Source organism: Lineus longissimus, chromosome 5 (genome assembly GCF_910592395.1).
Source record: "Lineus longissimus chromosome 5, tnLinLong1.2, whole genome shotgun sequence".
Classification (NCBI taxonomy): Eukaryota; Metazoa; Nemertea; class Pilidiophora; order Heteronemertea; family Lineidae; genus Lineus; species Lineus longissimus.
This window is the reverse complement of record NC_088312.1, coordinates 18,060,727-18,081,008: the sequence shown is the minus strand read 5'-3', so window position 1 is coordinate 18,081,008 and position 20,282 is coordinate 18,060,727. Positions and strand designations below refer to the sequence as shown.

Sequence of the window (20,282 nt, the reverse complement as noted above, 5' to 3'; positions counted from 1 at the left end):
GGGGGCGAAATTTTTTTCCTGCGAACTTTTTGTCCTCATTTGCATACGCGCGTGCGCACTCTAGTCAAACATCCACTTAGCCGCATTAGGGCCTATTTGACGCTGCCCTTGACACCGTCCTCCGCACTGTGCAGTGCCACCTCTAGTAAGTTTCCACCATCTTGAAAAGCTGTATCGCGGATGTAGATCAGGAAAGAAATTCTTACTGTGTTAGGCTAACGCATCACCACAAAGCAAGCGAAAATGATTGCTGCCCTACGCTGCGTTTGTAGTTCTCCATACAATCATCTTAAAGTCCACTAGTAAGTGTCAAATTTTATCTATAAAGATCATATTTTATATTTGTTAATAAAATGAAACGTTTTATTAGAGCAACTAATTAGACCTGAATAAGATTACAGTCTGAACTGGCGAGACAGTTTATGACGTGGGATTGTCGAAACGCTGACATCCAAGATGGCGGCAATTACAGCAGTGTCTGAAATTGTTTAATTGCAGCTTTTGGGCGAGTTTGTGAACGATGGTGAATGGTGTAAGATGCATGCTACGACCTAGGCCTAATATGCTATGTCTAGCTCTGGGTTTATTTTAAGCACATCTTATATAACCCCCTACTGTTTATCTTGTGAGAAGTCTTAATCGGACTTTTTATGCGCAAATCGTATGTAGTCGAAAAATCCATCATCTACGGAGTGGACTTGCCAATGCCATGAAAGCAGGTAAGGAATTGGAACTATCCATGCACTTGATTGGGAACAACGTTTAGCCTACATAATGTAGTGTTGGCCGTCGTCACGTCACCCTGCATTTTTACATTACTGTAACGTGACAAGACGCGACGTCTTCGTAAACGTTGTTCCCAATCAAATGCATGGATCTATAGATAGTGTAGTGATCATCGTGTAGCCTGGGCCTAATCCATCCAAGGAATTGTCTTTAGGCAAAAACGTGTTAAAACTTAAATTACTAGAAATTACAAGAAATCGCAAGAAACTAAAATTCCTGTGGTAGGCCCTACTATCATCCCCTTCCTCTGGAATTTTGATTTTTTTGTATTTCAGCCGAACAGACCGTCGAAGTGGGAACCATTCTCTGATTCGCATTTTTTTACACAGTAGCCCACCCTGATAAAAATATGGCTAAACTTTAGAATTACCGATCGGATGTTCCTCGGCACTATATAAGTTGTGAATCGGTTTAAAGGGTTAGGGTTAGGGTTAGGCTACTTGTTCATTATTCGGTATTCATTCGTCCCTTAGACCTATACTTCCGATCGGGAATTCTAAAGTCGTTCCAAAAATATAACTGTGCGCACCAGATAAATAATTTCGGAACAAAAGAAAATAAACTGGTAAAAAAGGTCTGATTCATTACCATACAAGTACAGAGATTATGATTTATATGTGTATGAAGACCCAATGGCCATGCGCATGAAAACCTGGTCGTTCACTACCTCCGCCGACACTAAAATATTTCTGCAGCCGGTTGAACATTGTACCATGAATCCAGGTAGTTACAACATACGCAAATGGTTTATATTATATTAATATAGACTGAGAAAGTTGACCTCCTGATTGCTCGATGATCACGCAAATTCACTTTATGCTGTAGACCTACAGACCTAGGTGGGAGTATAGAGAGACTCTCCCCTGATTGAAATTCAGAATCGTTTTGTTCGTGTATAAACGCGACTCAATATTCACACGAACAAAACCGAATCAGATCGATCTAGATTGGTCTAGATTGATTCTGAATTTTGATCAGGGGAGAGTCCCTCTTAGCAGCTAGGTTTGTATGATTTAACAACAGTGCCCCTGACATTAGCTTTTACGTCGCGTCAAGTATTGATGACGGTGCCACTTAGTGTGACGTCATTTCGGTATGACATCTACCGCTGGCATTGTGAACAAAGTGTTTACTTTGACTTTAGTTCGACTTCTCTTTCGTCGTGTAAACGCATTACGTCTTTCTGAGACAAGGTCATTCATGACGGGCGATGTGATCTGGTCTGGTCTGGCCTAATTAGGTCCTGTCTAAACAGTTGACCGCTCTAGCGGTCGCAATCAAATACACGTGTTTACCGCCGACCGCTTGAGCAGTCGCTATAATACTCTGTGTATTGTTTAGTATGACCTGGCTCGGCTCTACTTGTGTATAGTGACACAGGCATGTCGTCTGCTATCCACCAACTGGAACTCAGTCGTATAGATGGCGCTGTGGTGGGGGCGAAGACAGAGGTTTTGCCTGATGCACAAATACCAAAAAAGGTCCTAGTATGGAACAGTTCGAATGGCCCAGTAAGGCAGTAGTCACAGGGCTTTAGATAACGGGCGTATGGGCGTATATACGCCTGTGGAAAAAAGGAATACGCCAGGTTTTCTGGGCCAAAAAGGTATTGTGACACCCTCTAAATGAACATCTGATTTCAGCGTACGCTCTGAAGGTGTATTCTGACGTCCAAAAATCCCGAGTCCCAATGTGTTTGGCGTCGAACTTAAAACTTTCACCGCCCGCCCGCCCGCCTCACACTCCTCAGCACGGCCGGTACTTGATAGTCAGTCTGTCACAATTAGTTCCAAAATCCCCCGCTGGCGCTACTCTACCATGCCCAAGTCCTGTTAATCATGCGGCTGGCCAATGAACGATGTTGCATGTACAGCTTTATGAATGAAAATGTTTTACTACGATAGTAGCTGACCATATTTGGGGGCCGGTGAAGTCATCCTAGTGGCACGTGCCCAGGGTGAGAGCTGTGATTGGTTACTGAATCTCAAGGTTACTGGTATTGAGAATATCTAATTACGAATTCTGTACGGTAGTGCCACCAACGAGGAACTCGAGTACCAATCTGTCATGCTTTGGCTCCATTGTTTAGGGGCTTTCATTTCGGAATTCAGGGGTTCCCGTCGGCTTTCCAGCTGTTGAAATGGAGCATGAATAATGAAGCCTGGAACAGCCATTATCAGCTAAGACGACGAGGTGGCGAAATAGGCCAAGCTCTACACATACACTGTGGTTTGAGATGCAAGGGAACTTTCGATCACAACATGCATTGCTTAACATAACATGCATTGCATAACATCAGTTTATACTTCCAACCTCAGGAAATTGGAAGTATCTGTACGCCCAGCCTGGGATAATACTGACAAGTTGGGAGTATTTGCAAAATGGTGCATCAATAATGTTAAGGAAGTACTTGACTTCCTGACCAAAAAAGTTATCTAAAGCCCTGTAGTCAAGAGGTTAATACTAAAATAATGATCCCTATTCCGCTGATAGCGGAACCATACCGTTTTCTTCAGTAAGCCCTGTGGATGTTTGGTCTAACTTACAAACCTAGTCCCTAATTCTAACGCTAGGCATCGCCAATATGATGGATGAATAGTCAGTCATGCATTATAGTATACATGCATGCATGTAGAGGTTGCGGTTGATTTTTGATCCTAATATGACCGTGATTTAGACATGTTAGACGCGATGTAACATCTTCTTAAAATGATTTATTGAGAACGATGATAACGGTCTCACTGAAATACATAAAATTGAACTCAAACAAAATACAGGAAGATGAAACGCGTACAAGTGGGCCAAATAACCTACAGAGATACATAAGTGTACACTGGACCTGAGATAAACAGGGAAAAGGAGGCAGATTGTAATGTAAAGAAACAAAGGCGTCAAGGTTTAAACTGGCAACGCCGGCTGTAAAGTGCAGTAAAACACTGTGAAATATATTTTACCTTGTAAAACTTATATAACATTGTGGGCAATATCCAAATGAATTATAAACTGCTGAAGGTCGAAATGCTTTTGGGAAAGAGAAATAATAAAAATTTGACACACAACTGACGAAAAGATGCGCCCGAACCCCTCCCGGAAAGTCCCAACAATCCCTGGCCAACGCATGACGCAACGGTAATGGGTAATGATGTTGAAAATGTGAAAAACAGATGTGACGTCACTGGTACTGTAGCGAAAGACAAAAAATGAGAAAACCCGAAAGATCAGGAAATAGATTAATACGGCGAAGCACCGACAATGCATGCTCCTTTGGTGTTTTATTTGTATACAATAGCCCTTATAGATAGATATCTGATGATATCACAGCGAATTTGTAATGCCCAGGCAATCTCTTGTATGTTTGTCATTAAGCAGGGCGTCGTACTTGTACGTAAATTGCGTATTTTGTACGTAGAAGTTGCGGATTCTGCGTTTGTACATAATTTACACCTTTTCTCAGCCCAAAATTTGCCCAAAAATTTGGTAAACTACCTTCAGTCTTAGTGTGATTGTGTGTGTTTACGTTTCTTCAGTCGCCCTTTCCCGAATCAATGAAACCAAGAAACTGCGCATAGTGACTGCACACACAGTACTTGTGGCGACGTCTGGTTATAGATAGCTTAACCCGTATCTCAATAGTTTTGTTTGCAGCACTCCGTGCGAACAATGAAATATCGATGGAAATCACATTGCGGTGGATGACTAGGTTTTCATTGAATTGCGCGAGACTTCGTAGCGAGCTGCAAAATGGCAGCAAATGACCTCCAAAACACATTCAAAGGGGCCAAGAGCAGTTGTAAGAAACAAGAGTGACTCTGCATGTATACACGTTACCAAGAATAAATAAAGACTTAGAATTTGGAACCAATAGACTACAGCATCCTAACTAGCACTAGCAGTAGCACTAGGTTCTAAATTTTGACAATAGGGGGCTTTTGCAAGATAATTTGTTTTCTATTCAATGTCTATCACTACTATTGGCTGGTTGTTGCTTGATTTCTGTCACAAAATACATGCCTCAAATAGTGTAACTCGTATAGTAGAGATTATTAGGCTATAATAAGAAAGTGGTATTTTAACAAGATTCTAAAACCCCTCGAGGACAAAGAATGCACACCATCACGCCATAGCACAGGAAATCAAATAATCAATTTTGTCCCTTAGAAAAAATGCTCTCCATCTCCTTTATCTTTAGGAGTTCAGAGCTGAATAAATAAGGTATAATTTTGTTTCATCTTGTTAATATCTTATCTGAGATCAGGAAACTGTTACCCACCCTTTTGCATTTTTTGCTCACCTTAGGGGAGTCTATACAGCACCGCTGTGTCCGTCGTCATCAGTGACCGTTGTTGTCATCGTCATCCGTGCATCTCTATCCTGTTTCAAAAAGAGTGGCACGTTTTTAACCGCTAGAGCTATGCACTTGAAACTTCGTACACAGGACCCCCCCCCCCCATGTCAGGAAATCTCTGACAATGAATTTCGGTCTGATCTGATTTTTGACTTGGCCACCAGGGGGCCAGAATTGGAAACCTGAAAAGTGTGATATCTCTCTTATGAGTGACTCGTTTTCGATGACATTTTTATGGTTCATGTAGGTTCTCCTAACAAGGATCTCATATCATACGGGTTTTTCATTTGACCTAATTTTGGCATTCACAGAGGTCAAATGGAATAAATTGGCGGTTTGAGTGTAACTATGGCAAGTTTCTTATTTGCTATACCTATGTACTTAAAATTTGGTACACATGACAACCTACATCATATAACTGCTGACATCGAATTTCGGTTTGATCTGATATTTGACTTGGCCACAAGGGGGCCAAAAATAAAAAAGGTAAGAATTGCAATATTCCGCTTAGAAGTGACTTGCTGGCTGATATTTTTATGGTAGGTACAATCCAAGCAGCGATACATCGCATGTCATGCCGATTTCAGTTTGACCTATATACTAAATTACTATACATGTAGCATGTTTCTTAACCAGGATGAATTCCTAACCACCAAATATCTATACGGTAACGGTGAGCACAATGGCCCTTGTCCGTTTTATTTTATTTCTGAATTTCCTAATTCTTCGTCTTTATGATTTCTTGACGTTGCTATTGGGCAGTGACATTGAGGTATTTAACTAGACTTTGCATTCCAATAAAAACTGCAGAGAATGATATCTTATATTGTATAGGCACTGCCACTACACATTGATTAGCAATATTACACATATAATTTCAGAGTGAGACTACACATAGTCTTGGGAAATACACTTTTTTTAACTATCTTAGTCTTTCTCCAAAAAAATCTAGGGTAAGCAGCCCTGATTATGAAAAGTTGTGACAAACCGTCCTCCTGTTGGCATTTCTCATGATAACAAAATGTTGCTTAACCAATGTTATGAGGCTGTTATTGTGACAAAATTTATATTCTAAAACATCATGCAACATTGCAAGTCACGAGATAGGCGAGAAAAACTCCCTGTATCCAAGTGAAACCAACAATGATCGCGCGACATTCATATTACTACATCGCACCACCCTCTGTGAGTGTCATATTAATGCACACGCAATCACAAAGAATTATAAGTTTTGCATGACATAGAATGACATCATTTTGTAAACGGGAAGATCCATCTATGTTAGTGTGCAGGATATTTTCGCGAGGAGGTCATGGTCGGCAAAATATTCTGCTGCGAAAATCGCTTGCTTGTGACTGTGAGCAATTCCATGAAAATTTCCATGAAGAATTCAATGTCTTTTTTGCCATTTTTCCTCAGTGTCATTGCATCCAGCTATACAGTGCGTTTCAAAAAAAAGGAAACCGAGATTGATTTGTTAATTTCTTGGACATGGCTTAATATTTCGGAAATTGGCAACCACCATTTATTACCTGATGATGCCCTCTTTCTTATGACACCAAGAAATAAAATTTACTGTCACAGATGACTGAGCACGAAACAGTTCAATCAACCATCTCAGAACTGGTGTTGCACCAGATAGATGTTTTGGTATTAAACCTTGCCTGCCCAGTGCAGGGCTTTTGTTGGGTCTCCAAATTATGCAATCCTCTGCATGTTTTTAGCTCTGCTGGCAAGTGGCGTCCGTCTGTCCATCCATCCATCCATCCGTCCGTTAAACCCATGGTGCAGATTTTGTAACCGTAAGACCTAGAGACTTCAATTTTGCATTTCTGGATACTTCTGGTCAAACTCTACTTTCAAAACAAAATTTGTCGCCATTCGACCTACTTCCTGCGAGCGAGAGTGCATGAAGGAAACTGGCCTATATCGGCCTAGGAGCAGCAGAATTAGTCGAAATATGCTCTAATATTAAGATAAAATTCTTGAAAATCTATTTTATTGAGAACAAGTTCAAAATTTTAACAGGAGAGGGCGCTACCTGCCTTTTAATTATTTCTGCCGATTCAAATTCCCGCCCGATGACGTCAGCCATCAATGAAGTCTCCTATTTGCCAGTTCTCAAAACATGGCAGCTACACAACAAAAGCAGTAGCTCCAGGAATAAATCACTGTTCACTTCAGCTTCGTAATCGATTGTACCCCCACTTTATTGTGTTTTGTGTGGTGTTCCTATTCAATCAACGATGTAAGGCCTTATTATGTTGGTTTTAATTGAGAAGGTGCATTATAAGCGGCGTACGAAATACCGAAGCGGAGACAAAATGGCGGCATGTTGTTTACGCTATGTGCAATAATCTTGGAGCTCAATGACACTCAAGTACCCAATTTTCTGCTTAAAAAGTAGTCTGGTAGGCGATATTATCACTAGTTCGTTTCAGTGGTAGTCATAAGGTCTTTAGGGACTAAATTCAGAAATTAGTTCTTGAATATTTGGCGACATTTCTGTGAAAACGATATCGGAAGTGCATGCTCTGTTCGCGATGACATCGCCGATGTATTTTGAAGTGGAGAATTCCCACAGTATGTGCAGTGAATCGGCATGATTCTGTTCGCCTATTATGTTTTAGTTCTACGATTCTTTCATGAGTAAAAAGTAGACATTCTAAGCAATACAATAATGTCACTCCCATAAAAGTTGATTGGAAATTGAGGGAGCTACGGCATTCTCTTCGGCAACTGGCGGCGCTGAAAAAATACATTGCATACTGTACAATACCAAATGGCACATTTTAAAAAGCGCTCATTGGACAACGTAGGGAATCACCAGAAATGACGTCATCGCTGGTCTAAATAGAAAACTACGGTGGCGCAGTAGAGCACAAGAAAAGGTTTAGCATTAACTTCGTCATGCAAGCTTCAGCAACAAAATGATTTCTCATGAATGATTTATTTGATCATCATCAGCTTGTTTCCCCTGATAGATAAAAAAATGATTTACAATTTCCATCAAAGTTTTCTATTTTGTGTATAGTCACATGTTATTTAAACTGGCAAAGGAGCCAAGCAGTTTTGAATATTCGCGGGAAAATACTTCGTACTTGTAAACGAGGCTATGACAATGAGTGTCCTCATTCATGGCATAAACTTCATGTTTCGGTAAATATTTTCATACGATGATTTCACCCGAATTATGGTCAGGATTGAGGAATGAACAGTGGCATAATTATGTCAACCAAAAACATTGGTACCGTAGTGAACGCAAAAGGATATCAAATACCATGGAGCATGCCATTTTCATGCATAATGAACTAAACACCGGGAAGATATTAATGATATTAACTCAGCTGAGCGCCAGGCCCTTGGGCCTCTTGTTTAGTATCATTTACAGTTTTTGGCTTACCATAGAGGAGTCTATACAATAGTGCAGCGTCCGTCGTCTTCGTTCTTCCTTAACTTTTGACAAAAGAGTGGCACGTTTCTTAATCACTTGACCTAGAAGGTTCATACTTGGTGTGTAGGTACCCCTAGGCAAGACCTTCTTTCAAAATGAAAATAAGCAGAATTTAACTGCTTGTCGCCATATAAGTAATGCTCTTTGAAAACCTCATTTTGGCTACAGTGGAACCCCGGTGACACGACCACGCATGGGACCAAAATTTGACAGTCATGTTACTGGGGTGGTCGGGTTAGTGAAGTTGAAAATCCGGGGACAAAATTCCCGCCCAAAATTGCCGACCAGCATGTGTTTGCTGCACAGCCATATCAACGCCACCTGACTTAGATTTGTGCTCATTTCAATTTCTGTGCCATGCTTGACAAAACTGTTCCACGATAAAACGGGTTTATTAGATGTTACATTTTAAGTTCTGGTAATGTTTCGTACATGTAATTCCGCTCATTGTCTTGAAGTCAGGGCAAAATTTGTCCAGCGCTTTCGCAGGCCTTTCACTTTCTGTCACATTCTCAAGCTGACCTTGACCTTAACCTTATTGGCAGTATCATGTAAAACTAGGATTTTTTTGCTTTGTTAGCACCGCAAGCCAGCTATTGATTGCTCAGAATATGTACGAAAATAAATTAGCGGCAAGTTCCGAGATGGGCAGCAATTCACACCAAAAATGGTTCAATCACTGGCGCCCTAGATGTCAGGCTTGACACGTAGAAGATGAGTTGAGTAATGTTACTGTTTTAATCAGATCTATTATAAGAAATATTTTCCAGTGTCTTCAGCCAAAATATCGAATGATATTTCCTCAAATCAATCAAATTCTCAATATGAATCATAATGAATCCGCAAGCTTATGTTATGGCTAATGACAATCTCCCCGCCGTATTAAAATAAGAACATGCAAAACGCTATGCATATGAGAGTATCGGAAAAAGCGTAACTTAATCTTTAGCTATCAGAATTCGTCATGTCAGTTCGCATCATTCCACATTTTCGGATGCTCCAAGTGTAAGGTGATCACAGCCGCCTGACCTTATCTATATTAGGACATGCTGCCAATACTATGTATTAGATGCGCATGTCTGAGACTAACATGGCTGCTTTATGAAAAAAGGATATAGATTCAAAAACGTTCGTAAAACACATTTTATTCACTTTATTTGCATTTTTATTTTCAATGATAATAACTGCTAGAACAAATGTAAAAAAATGTAATTTTTTTTCGCATGGATTCTCACGATTACACCTGTCCCGAGGTGTTATGATAATTAACAAGGCTTTGCGTCGAGGTGTTAATTGGAGATGCGGTCGGGACCAATTACGGCAATTAGGCCCTTTGGTCGGGTTAGAGGCGTGAATTTGGTCGTTGGGACTGCCCAATCCAGTGGTCGTGGTTTGGGTACCGGGGTGGTTGTGTTGCCGGGGGCCTAGTGATGGTTTTTATCGGGACCGGCGAATCTTGGTTGTCATAGTGGGGTGGTCATGTTACTGGGGGGGGGGGGGGGCACGACCTGGCTTCCACTGTATATCTTATGAATGCTGCTAGCTAGAATCACGACATGTTTACCGTAGATGCATTTCATAAGGGTGCTTGAAATATAACCTGGGTTTTGATTTGACCTACTTTTCAAGGTCACAGAGGTGAACGTTTGCTTTTGGCACTGCCGTTAGGTAATAACAGCTGGTTTCATCACCGCTGGTGTTACTGACCTGAAATCTTGTACATATGTACCCCTAGGCCAAATAACTTCGGAGACTAAGTTTTGATGTGATTTGATACATCGATTGGCCAGCAGTGGGCCAAAACCCTAAACACAAAAAGTGCTTTCTCTCCTGAACTTAACGCTGGATTATTTCCAAATATTTCTCATAGGTACATCCAGTGAGGATACTTGACCCAATACCTGGGTTTTTAATTTGACGTACTTTTCAAGATCACAGAGGTCAACTTTGAAAATTTCAACAAACCTGGCACGTTTTCATACAATGTGACCCAGATCATTCTAAACTTTTACAAATATGCCTCTTGGCAAGTCCTACCAAAACGACCAACTACAGTCCGGATTCGATTACAAATGTGGCAACCAGGGGGCAAAAATAAAAAAAATCGTGTAAGTTTTTTTTGGTCAGAACTAGAGCTCTGATGTTGATCATGTGTGGTGTGAAGGTAGCCGCTTGCATCTCCCTTCCTTGTCGAGAGGTGAGCACAATGGTCCTGGTCGTTTCATTCTTATAACATGTACTGTAACCCCGGAAAATTTGCGGACATTTTTATTTTGCGGTCTGACCTGATCTGCAAAATTAACAAGTGCAAAATATAACTTCATCATTTTATTATGCATTACAGACCCCGTAGTTCTGCAAAATTGAAACGCGCAAATTCGTTATTTTGCTGGAAAAAACTGCTTTTCTGCAAAAAAAGCTGCCGCAAAATGTTTCCAGTTTACAGTATAAAATTCTTGCAATTTCAATCTTAGCTCTATTTTTTTTGTAATTGATTAGTAATATATAACTGATTTGATTAGTAATTTAGTTACAATTCAATTGGTAAGATTCAGGTCCTGGATATTGCTGTGCTTGAATAACAGATGAGGGTCTGTTGGCCCTGCACAGGTTATGCTTAGCTGACTAAAAAAAAAACCCACTCCTGTCATGCTTTTTATGGTGCAAGGATGCTTTTCACATGTCACCAGCAGTGATCCCCGAGGGCTGCATCACCTATAATGTAAACCCCTTGAAACATTTTCACAATTTCAGCTTCTGAAACATCCCCTGACTGCAGAAAGAGACGGAGAAGAAAACGTTGTCCTTCATCTATAAGTTTTGTGAGCAGTGATGGAGAAGGACCATGGGCTATACATGTTGTGGAAGTCCCATCTCCGGATTCAAGTAGTGACAAGCTTAGTGTTCAGGTATTAAATTCAATATTTTTTTGACCCAGTTTTGGGCACCATAGGGGAGTCTATACAACAACGTTCTGTCTGTCATCTGTTGTCCGTTGGCAGCATCGTTGTCTGTATCCTGTTTTAAAAACAGTGGCACGTTTCTTAACCACTAGAGCTGTGAACTTAAACTTTGTACACATGACCCACCAGGTCAGGCTACCTCTGATAATGAATTTCGGTCCGATCTGATTTTTGACTTGGCCACCAGAGCCAGAAGTGGAAACCTAAAAAGTGCGATACCTCGCTTATGAGTGATTCGTTTTCGAAAAATGTTCATGGTAGGTCACAGATTTTTGATTTGACCTAATTTTCAAGGTCACAGAGGTCAAATGTTGTAAATTGGCAGTTTGAGGGTATTATGTCACACTTCTTAACCGCTAAAGCTATGAACTTGAAATTTTGGACACATGACTCCCTACATTATAACCTCTGACACCGAATTTCCATCTGATCTAATTTTGGACTTGGCCACCAGGGGCAAAACTAAAAAAGGTCCAAAGTGCAATATCTCGCTTATTTAGTGACTTGTTTTCAATGATACTTTTTTATGGCAGGTACTCCTAGCAATTATACATCACATATCCTACGGGTTTTTGATTTGACCTAATTTTCAAGGTCGGAGGTCAAATGGTTTCTTAACCGCTAAAGTTATGAACTTGAAATTTGGTACGCATAACTCCCTATGTCATGTAACCTCTGACACCGAATTTCAGTCCTATCTGATTCTTAACTTGGCGACCAGGCCAGAAGTGGAAACCTAAAAAGTGTGATATCTCTCTTATGACTCTGAGTGATTCGTTTTTTGATAAAATTCTTATGGTAGGTTCTCCTAGTCCTAGCAAGGATACATCACATATCGTACATGTTTTTGACCTTATTTTCAAGGTCACATAGGTCAAATGGCGTTAATTTGCCATTTGGCACTTTGGCGATGGCTATGGCACTTTTCTTATTCCTAAAGCTATGAACTTGAAATTTGGTACACCTGACTCCCTACGTTATGTAACCTCGGACACCGAATTTCGATCCCATCTGATTGATGACTTGGCCACCAGGAAGCCGAAACTAAAAAATGTAAAAAGTACAATATCTCGCTTATTACTATTAGTGACTTGTTTTCGATGATATTTTAATTTTAGATTCTCCAAGAAATGATACATCACATGTCATACCGATTTTGGTGTGACCTATATACCATACATGTAGCATGTTTCTTAACCAGGATGTATTCCTAATCACATCAGGATGAGAAAATACTGAACATCAAACTTCTAGTGCTGTGCGAAAAAAGGATGAACGAGCAGAAATTATTTATGATGACTTGACGTGTACTGTAAGTGTTTCCATAGAAAAGCAGGAATGAACCTGCACAAAACATTAAATCAAAAACAAATGAAGATTTGAACTGCTTTGAACTAGATTTGAACTGCCCTTAAAGGGGACTGAAACCGCCAAGCCAGTTCGTATGACCTCGTTTTCATTTCCCGCGTATCGGGTGATCAGAACGAGGCTAGAATGGAACATGGCGCCTAGCTGTCAATCATTGAGTGACGTCACTACTTTGGAATTTACTACGAAAACTCGTGAATGAAAGATCGCATGACTCACATGATTCTCACATGATTCTCAATAATAACAAATTGAACTGAGCATGCTCGGGCACCGGGGGCGGAGCTACAAATCTGAACTCAAATAGGAAGTTGGAAGTTTGACTTTCTCGGGCGGTGAAAGTCGAAAAGTTGAATAAATCGCTCGGCGGTTCCAGTTCCCTTTAAAGACAGAGTTTGCTCACTTCTTAGGTGAACTCGATTATGGTTATTTGTAATCATGGGTAAAAAATGGTAAGTTTATCACTTTTATCTCAACTTAGGGTTTCAGCTGTTGCCCCCTGTAATGAAGAACAATGTATTGGGGTGATGCCAGTTAACGATCATGCACTAGCTTATCAAATATTCTCCTTTCAGTTATTCAGGCACAATATTAAGTTTAGTAGGCCTATATGGTACGCCCCCAGCATTCAAAGACCAGACAATCCTTCAGATTAATTGGCTTGCATTCTGTGTAGGGTTGGTGTAAGAGGTTAGCTGACATTGACCCAAAAGCCAAAAGCTTCACTCGTGTGATTTTCCTTGACCGCAGTTGTCGCCGGTTGCAGTTGATCCATTTGAAATTAACACATGTTTGTTGCGAGTAAAGGAAAGGATATGGTATATGCCAGAGGATTCCATTTCACACAGCAAATTGCCATTCCAAGTCCATGCAGGGTGTCCCAGAAAGTTTGCCGGCGGCTCTATTTTTGGAGAGGCCATCAAAACCAGAGATATCTTTAGTTAACTCCGGCCTAAATGCCAGACTTTGGGTGATATGAATAAAGACTAGCAATTGCTTTTACTGAAAACCCCATGTACATTTACACTAGGCCTTTCTGTACAAAACCGAAGTAAAATCATTTACTAGTCTTTATTCATATCACCCCATGTCCGATTATATCGAGTTCTTTGCAATTATTGCATCTTTATTTTTCATGGCTAAGCCAGTTTCTTCACTCTCAGGTGACATCCAGAAATTCGAACCCGGCAAACATTCTTGGACACCCTTTACATTACTTGAGATTGATTGGCTCGCATGTGAAAACTAGTTTGAGATAGGAGCATTATCTCCTTAGTAAAACATTCCATTTAGAGGACAAGACCTGCCATCTTTTCACAGGCAGCAACTCTTGCTGAACCTACAGTATAGAAATTACTTGAAAAACAAGAGGAACCAACAATTTTTCTAATTTCCAAAGTCCCAACGATTTATTCAGCATTTAACAATCCGCTCTGACATGTCTAATTGCCTGTGCTCAAAGAAATTGTCAATAACCTTACTCTATCACCTCATCTTCAATGTTCACAATTCAACTCCAGGATCTGCTGACAATGTTTACAACATCTCGAAGTTGGATGATATCACAACGACCGGCTTCATTGGTGCTTTCCTTTTTCCATGCTTTCTATTCGCTCATTACGGAGTTCTTGTATGACTTCATCTCAGCCACGTCCAGGGGCTCTACAAGTGATGGGCAGCCTGCTGGGCTAAAGTTCAGGATGCCTCCCATTTCCGTAACTCTAAAGGCCAAAGTTCTCTGTACGGTGTACCCGATACCTATCAATAACAAGCAGAAACTGGTGAGCATACTGCTCAGTGACTAATGACTCGAACACTTCATCAATCCAATGATGAACAGTCTCTTCCTACATCCAGTTGAAAGCAGAGGATGTACCTACCACGTTGTCAGACCAAAGCCATCCTCCTCCAGCGTAGCAAGTGCATGGACAAATCCACTCCTCGTAAGAATAACGTAGGTTGGTAATTTTTCTCCTGTCGCCAAGATACAAAGGGTAACCATACACCCTAATTTCACGTTGGATCTTGATGTGTGGACATCAACTGACTTGGCTCTCTTGGTGTTGGTTGTGTACATCGGCCGGAATTAAGATAAAGTAAACGTTTGGCCCATGTTAAAGTTTAAAGAAGAACTGCATAGCTATCCCAAAACAGTCAATTATATCTATTACGTCATTGCGGTAGACCTCAACCCAATTGGCAACATCAGCAGGTGAGTCATGCTGTTCTTGTTTACTTTTGTCAGGATGATGTTCTTCCTATTCATAAAGTCCTCCTGGAAGATGCATGGAAGTCATGACTTCAGGCCTAGAATACTGGATGTCCTGTTTGTCTTTGGCCAATAGCCCATCCCATCACTCTTCAAAAATGGTCAAAGCATGCTGCTGAATATCCTGGACAGCCACAGGAAGTCGCCTGTCTCTCAGCTGCTGAAACCAATGATAAACACGATCCTCTACTTCAGGCCAGAGGCCAACCAGTCGTTCTTTTTCATGTCGATCAGCGCAACGGCTGTTTCGATGTTGCTCTTCAAGTGTGTGAAGATCCCATCCCTGCATGGTCCTTAGTGGGATCTTGTAGTGCTATGCAAATTGATGCATACTGGTGACAGTTCCATTGAGTAGAGCAGCCTCAAGATCTCTCAGATAGGAGAGTCTTTTCTAGCATGGAAGAGCTCCTTTGACGCTTTGGTAAGGCTTCTCCATTATCCATGTTGATGTCTATAAGTCTACAGGGAGAGAGGCCGCAGGCGTTGGTTTATATATGCCGAAGGATACCCTTTTACAGCATAGAAAATAAAGGAAATGGATAAAGTTAATGCAAAAATGCTGCTTCATTTTTCAATTCTACATCTTGTCTCAAAAAGAGGGAAGAATTTCCATTGATTTTGAGGATTTCACTGTTGCATGGATGTTTCAACAATAAGAGTAACCTGATCTGTAAATGCCCGAGGCATTGCCAGGAAACAGGCTACATACGTTTATAACCTTTTGGATGTTGGATTTCAAAACATATTTTCAAGGTGAAAAAGTATGCTATCCATTTTTCAGGGTCACCCTGTAAACCTTTACCTTTCACTACTACTGGTTATGACAGCACGTACCATGCCATAATTTTCACTATTCTATGGCATTATTGTACTGATAACTAGTATAGGAATAATGGGGAAACACCCAACACCGAGTGAATACCAACGTTTCGCTTTTATTGAAGCTTCTTTGGGGTTCACAATTATATATGAAATACACGTTAAAAATACTCTTGATGTGACGTAGCGTCATTATTGTACTGATAACGTCATTGATGATGCGTTATCTCAAATGGCGAATGTCTAGACTGAATTTATAATGCGCCGTACTTATTTAAACGGGTATGAGGCATGATGAAATAAATATTGCACGTCAACCCATACAATATATAATATATATAATAGTTGTTAGGTACCACTCAACAGATATCTTCTGGGTATAATAACGTATTTATTAGACCATACTCGGGTTTACAAACTGGCTCTTAGCGCCATGCTTACAGGCTCCATTACAAAATTGTGCAGAACATTATGCGCGACTATCATGACGGTATACAGGGTGTGTCATATAAATGCCACAAACACCACAATAGTCAAAATTATTTGTCAAAACATTATTTCACTCGCATTATAATACAACGTATTGTATAATAATTCAGAGGGCTGGACATAAATAACCGAAAGGAGCATTGAAGTATTGATGAAATTGACCAAAAAAAAGTTGTACCAAGCCATTTTATAAACACTTCGATAAAAGTCCTTCAGACTAGAGGTGGCCAGATTTCGTGGGGCAAACTCGGAGTCTAATTTGCATAATAATGAGCTCCATTGATTTAATCACATTAGCTTGTAGCTCCCTTATTGGCTCACCGTAATACCGCAGTGTGCGTCGTCGATGAAGTTCTGATTCCATTTGTTGTTAATGTCGACCATTACATCTTTACGTGGGATCAGTTTCGAGTTCATCAGAATGAAGATGGTATGGTTAGGGGTGACAATGGAATTAACGAAGCAAAGAGTGATGAACGACCTGCTGCGACTAGGTTTGACCTTAGAATGACGTAGAGTCAAGTTTCTGTGTCTACTGTAAAATATTGTTTGGAGTACATCATCATGTCATGTGACGGCTGAAGTCTCGTACACACTGTGACGTCATTGGCGATCAAGTGACGTCATCAGCGGGTAGGTCCCCCCAAAATGTGGACGGGTGGGGAAGACCGCAGAATATTTTGTGGCGGAATTCTCCGAGACTAGTACGGTTTCGTTAATTGTTAACTCATCAGAAACCAATGTCGGGTTTTCACGGTTGCTCATGCGTGCGTGCATGTAGCTGGTTCTCTGGGACAAATGTTGAACTAGGGCTTGGTGGTTGAATGGGAACAACCCCGGGCTTACCAGAATGATTCTGTTGGTAAGAACCATAAGCCATGTTACGGGTGTTGACTAAAAACTCCACTCGCTAGGGCGATATAAGTGCAATGTTGGTCTTCTGGCTGGAGCGCCTATGTTGCGGTAAGACAAAGAAGCGACCTCCCCTGTTCTACAGGTGGAGGCTGGACAGTAGTGTGTCATTCGGAAAGATATAATTTATCATGTGATTTGAACGAGGCAATGGATGAGTCTGGTTAGGGGTGACAGAAATTGGAGCCTTGGTTGAATTTATTCCGGCGAAGTGCACCTCATGGGCCCGGCCATTAGATTTGACGGTGATGTTGTCGTTAAAAAGTGCTGCAAGACGTCTTTGGTCGAACTGGAAGCGAGACAACATGGACAATGTGGCAGAATTTCGTATCCCCAAGTAGTCGAAATGATTGGTGATGCGTTGGATCAGGTTCCGGCACACTTGATTTATGGTGTAGTGGTGACTCGTGTTGTTAGTTGTTTGCGAGACTGATGTAAATTGTTATTGAATGACAAAATAACCGTAGTAATTTATCTTTTTGTTATTCAGTTCGTTAGCCACCTTTTAATGTGTTGGACCTGGACAAGTTGCATGAGATAAGCCTCTCTTTCGTGAGATATTGGCATGTCGAAACTAGTCAGATCAAAAAAGTAAGTTATGAGAGAGGGTTAACATGCCGTCAATGTAATGACAGAGCAGAATCTGCGCAAATGGAGGTTCATTCATAAGTGTCTGGCGTTCAATAGATTGTCTAGCGCTAGGCATACTACATGTATAGTGGGGCAATCACATTTCATGGTTGACACCAAGTGTCATTTGTGTATACCGCCGCTTGCTAATGATCTCCAAAACTTTTGTAACATATTGAATGATTTTCCCCGATTCACAATATGGTCACCAGGGAACGTGCTTGAAATCGGTTTCCGTCAATTTCGAGGAGAACCGTTCGTTCGATTAAATTCATTTTTGGTATGTACGTTGAGGGTGACTAGAGCGAGGTTCCTTTCGAAAACGGGCTCGTTCCAATTATCAATATGGCCTCTAGGGCGGCGTGCTTGAAATCGGTTTTCGTCAATTTCGAGGAGAACCGTTCGTCTGATCAAATTCATTTTTGGTATGTATGTTGGGGGTGACTAGAGAAAGGTTCCTTGTGAAAACCGGCTCGTTCTGATTCTCAATATGGTCACCAGGGCAACGTGCTTGAAATCGGTTTCCGTCAATTTCGAGGAGAACGGCTTGGAGGATGGAATCAATTTTTAGTGGGCGTAGGCCTAATGCAGTTTTGTAAGGGGAAGGTTTCTTTCAAAAATCAGCGCGATTTGAAATTCAATGTGGCCGCCACGCTCACATCCTCAAAATAGGTTTCCACAATTTTAATTTCCATATGCAAACTAGCCACTCCACTAAGCCAACTTCACCATTATCTCACCTTCAACCTTAAACACTCACACAACGTAGTGAGTGTAATGGTTATGTATTAAAGTGTAAACAAAATTCATATATCCATCATGTCCATCGAATCTGAAAAAATTTGTGCAGACCCATGACAATTCTGGTTCCGGTACAGTTTGTCGCATTCCATACGGGCCGCGCGTTGGCCGATCCTGCATTCACGACGCACCACACCCACAATTACCACATCAGACGTGATTCCCATTGTTTCCTTCCTCATGGCGCAATTATTTCATGACGTCATGAGCCATTGACCATTCACACAAGTAGATTTGTTCACACCGGCGCCACTGAAGTGCGGGTGTGGGACATCATGTATTCAAAAAATCGTCTGCTAGGACATACAGGACAGCGTCGGCGGAGACAGTTGTGACATTTCATTGCAGACAAAGCAAACGTCCTCTTCTTCTCGATTTACGTGCTTTACCTCAAAAAAGTCAATTTTTAACACTACTAAATCCAGATCCAGTCACGTGATTTCTAGTAACTGCCAAACTCGACCCAGTGCCGGAACTGTGAAGTAATGATGTAGGTCATGTGGTCAGAGTGCAAGAGTTCCCGTACTGCCTGGCTATCCGATTTAGCATCTACCGTTCCGGAACGACATCAGCGCCTCTAGTGTCAAGATCGTAAATTTGCCATTCTTGATTTTGGCGCCAAACTAATCCAAAAAAAAGCGTTAAAACAATTTAGAATATATCAGCTACAAAAATTTGTTATTGACTAACTGGTGAAGAAACATACACATATATCTAGGCTAGCAGGTGGAAATTCAATTATTATTTCACCACTAAGAGCTGCTTCTGTCCGCAGATATGAGACAGCTACTGGGGTGGGGACTATTTCTGTATGGGGCCTTATTGTTCAGCGTCTCCAAGGAATTCTATTTTTAGAGTCCAATGGGGGGGGGGGGGTTGGGGGGCCTTCCCCCCAATGTACTGACTAAAACCTGTCACTTTCAGAGAACGGGGAGGGGGTTTGGGGGACTCATCCCCCAATGTACTGGCTAAATATGTCAGAAGGACGGGGGTTTGGGGGCTCCCCCATCTCCCCGCATAGAAACTCCGATAGCGCTAACAGGGCTTATCGGCGATTTAAGGATCCGCCGATAGGCACTATCCCCGCATAGAATCTCCGGTACGTAACAACGTTGTTAGGGCAGCCGCATATAAAGTTTGTTAGGCTATCGGAGGACATATCGATAGGCGCTGGTAGGTCAATGCAGTAAAGGTGATCGGGACCACCTTTAGTGCGCTGTTAGTTGAGGTCTTGCTTCGAGGCGGGCAAGATGTGGCGCGTCGAAGTCAACATCGCGGTGGAGGAACAGCTTCGATACGGAGGAATTGATGTGATGAGAACATTCAAACAAAGAATAAACCCATTTGAACAGTACCGAGAGGGTGAATTCTTCGATAAATACCGTTTCCCTGAAGAGATATTTGGTGGACTTGTGGACATACTGAAACCAAGCTTAGAAAGTTTCA

The 20,282-nt window shown here is 41.3% G+C and overlaps 1 protein-coding gene across 1 annotated transcript in view; it reads left to right on the top strand.

Moving 5' to 3' along the window:
- The first annotated feature begins 480 nt into the window (after window positions 1–480).
- LOC135488702 (E3 ubiquitin-protein ligase Mdm2-like) overlaps window positions 481–20,282 on the top strand; it is a 68,653-nt gene continuing 48,851 nt past the window's right edge. The window contains exons 1-2 of the mRNA XM_064773408.1: window positions 481–719; window positions 11,340–11,494. Of these exons, the coding sequence (XP_064629478.1) occupies window positions 710–719; window positions 11,340–11,494 (165 nt within the window). The 5' untranslated portion in view covers window positions 481–709. The remainder of the gene's footprint in view (window positions 720–11,339; window positions 11,495–20,282) is intronic.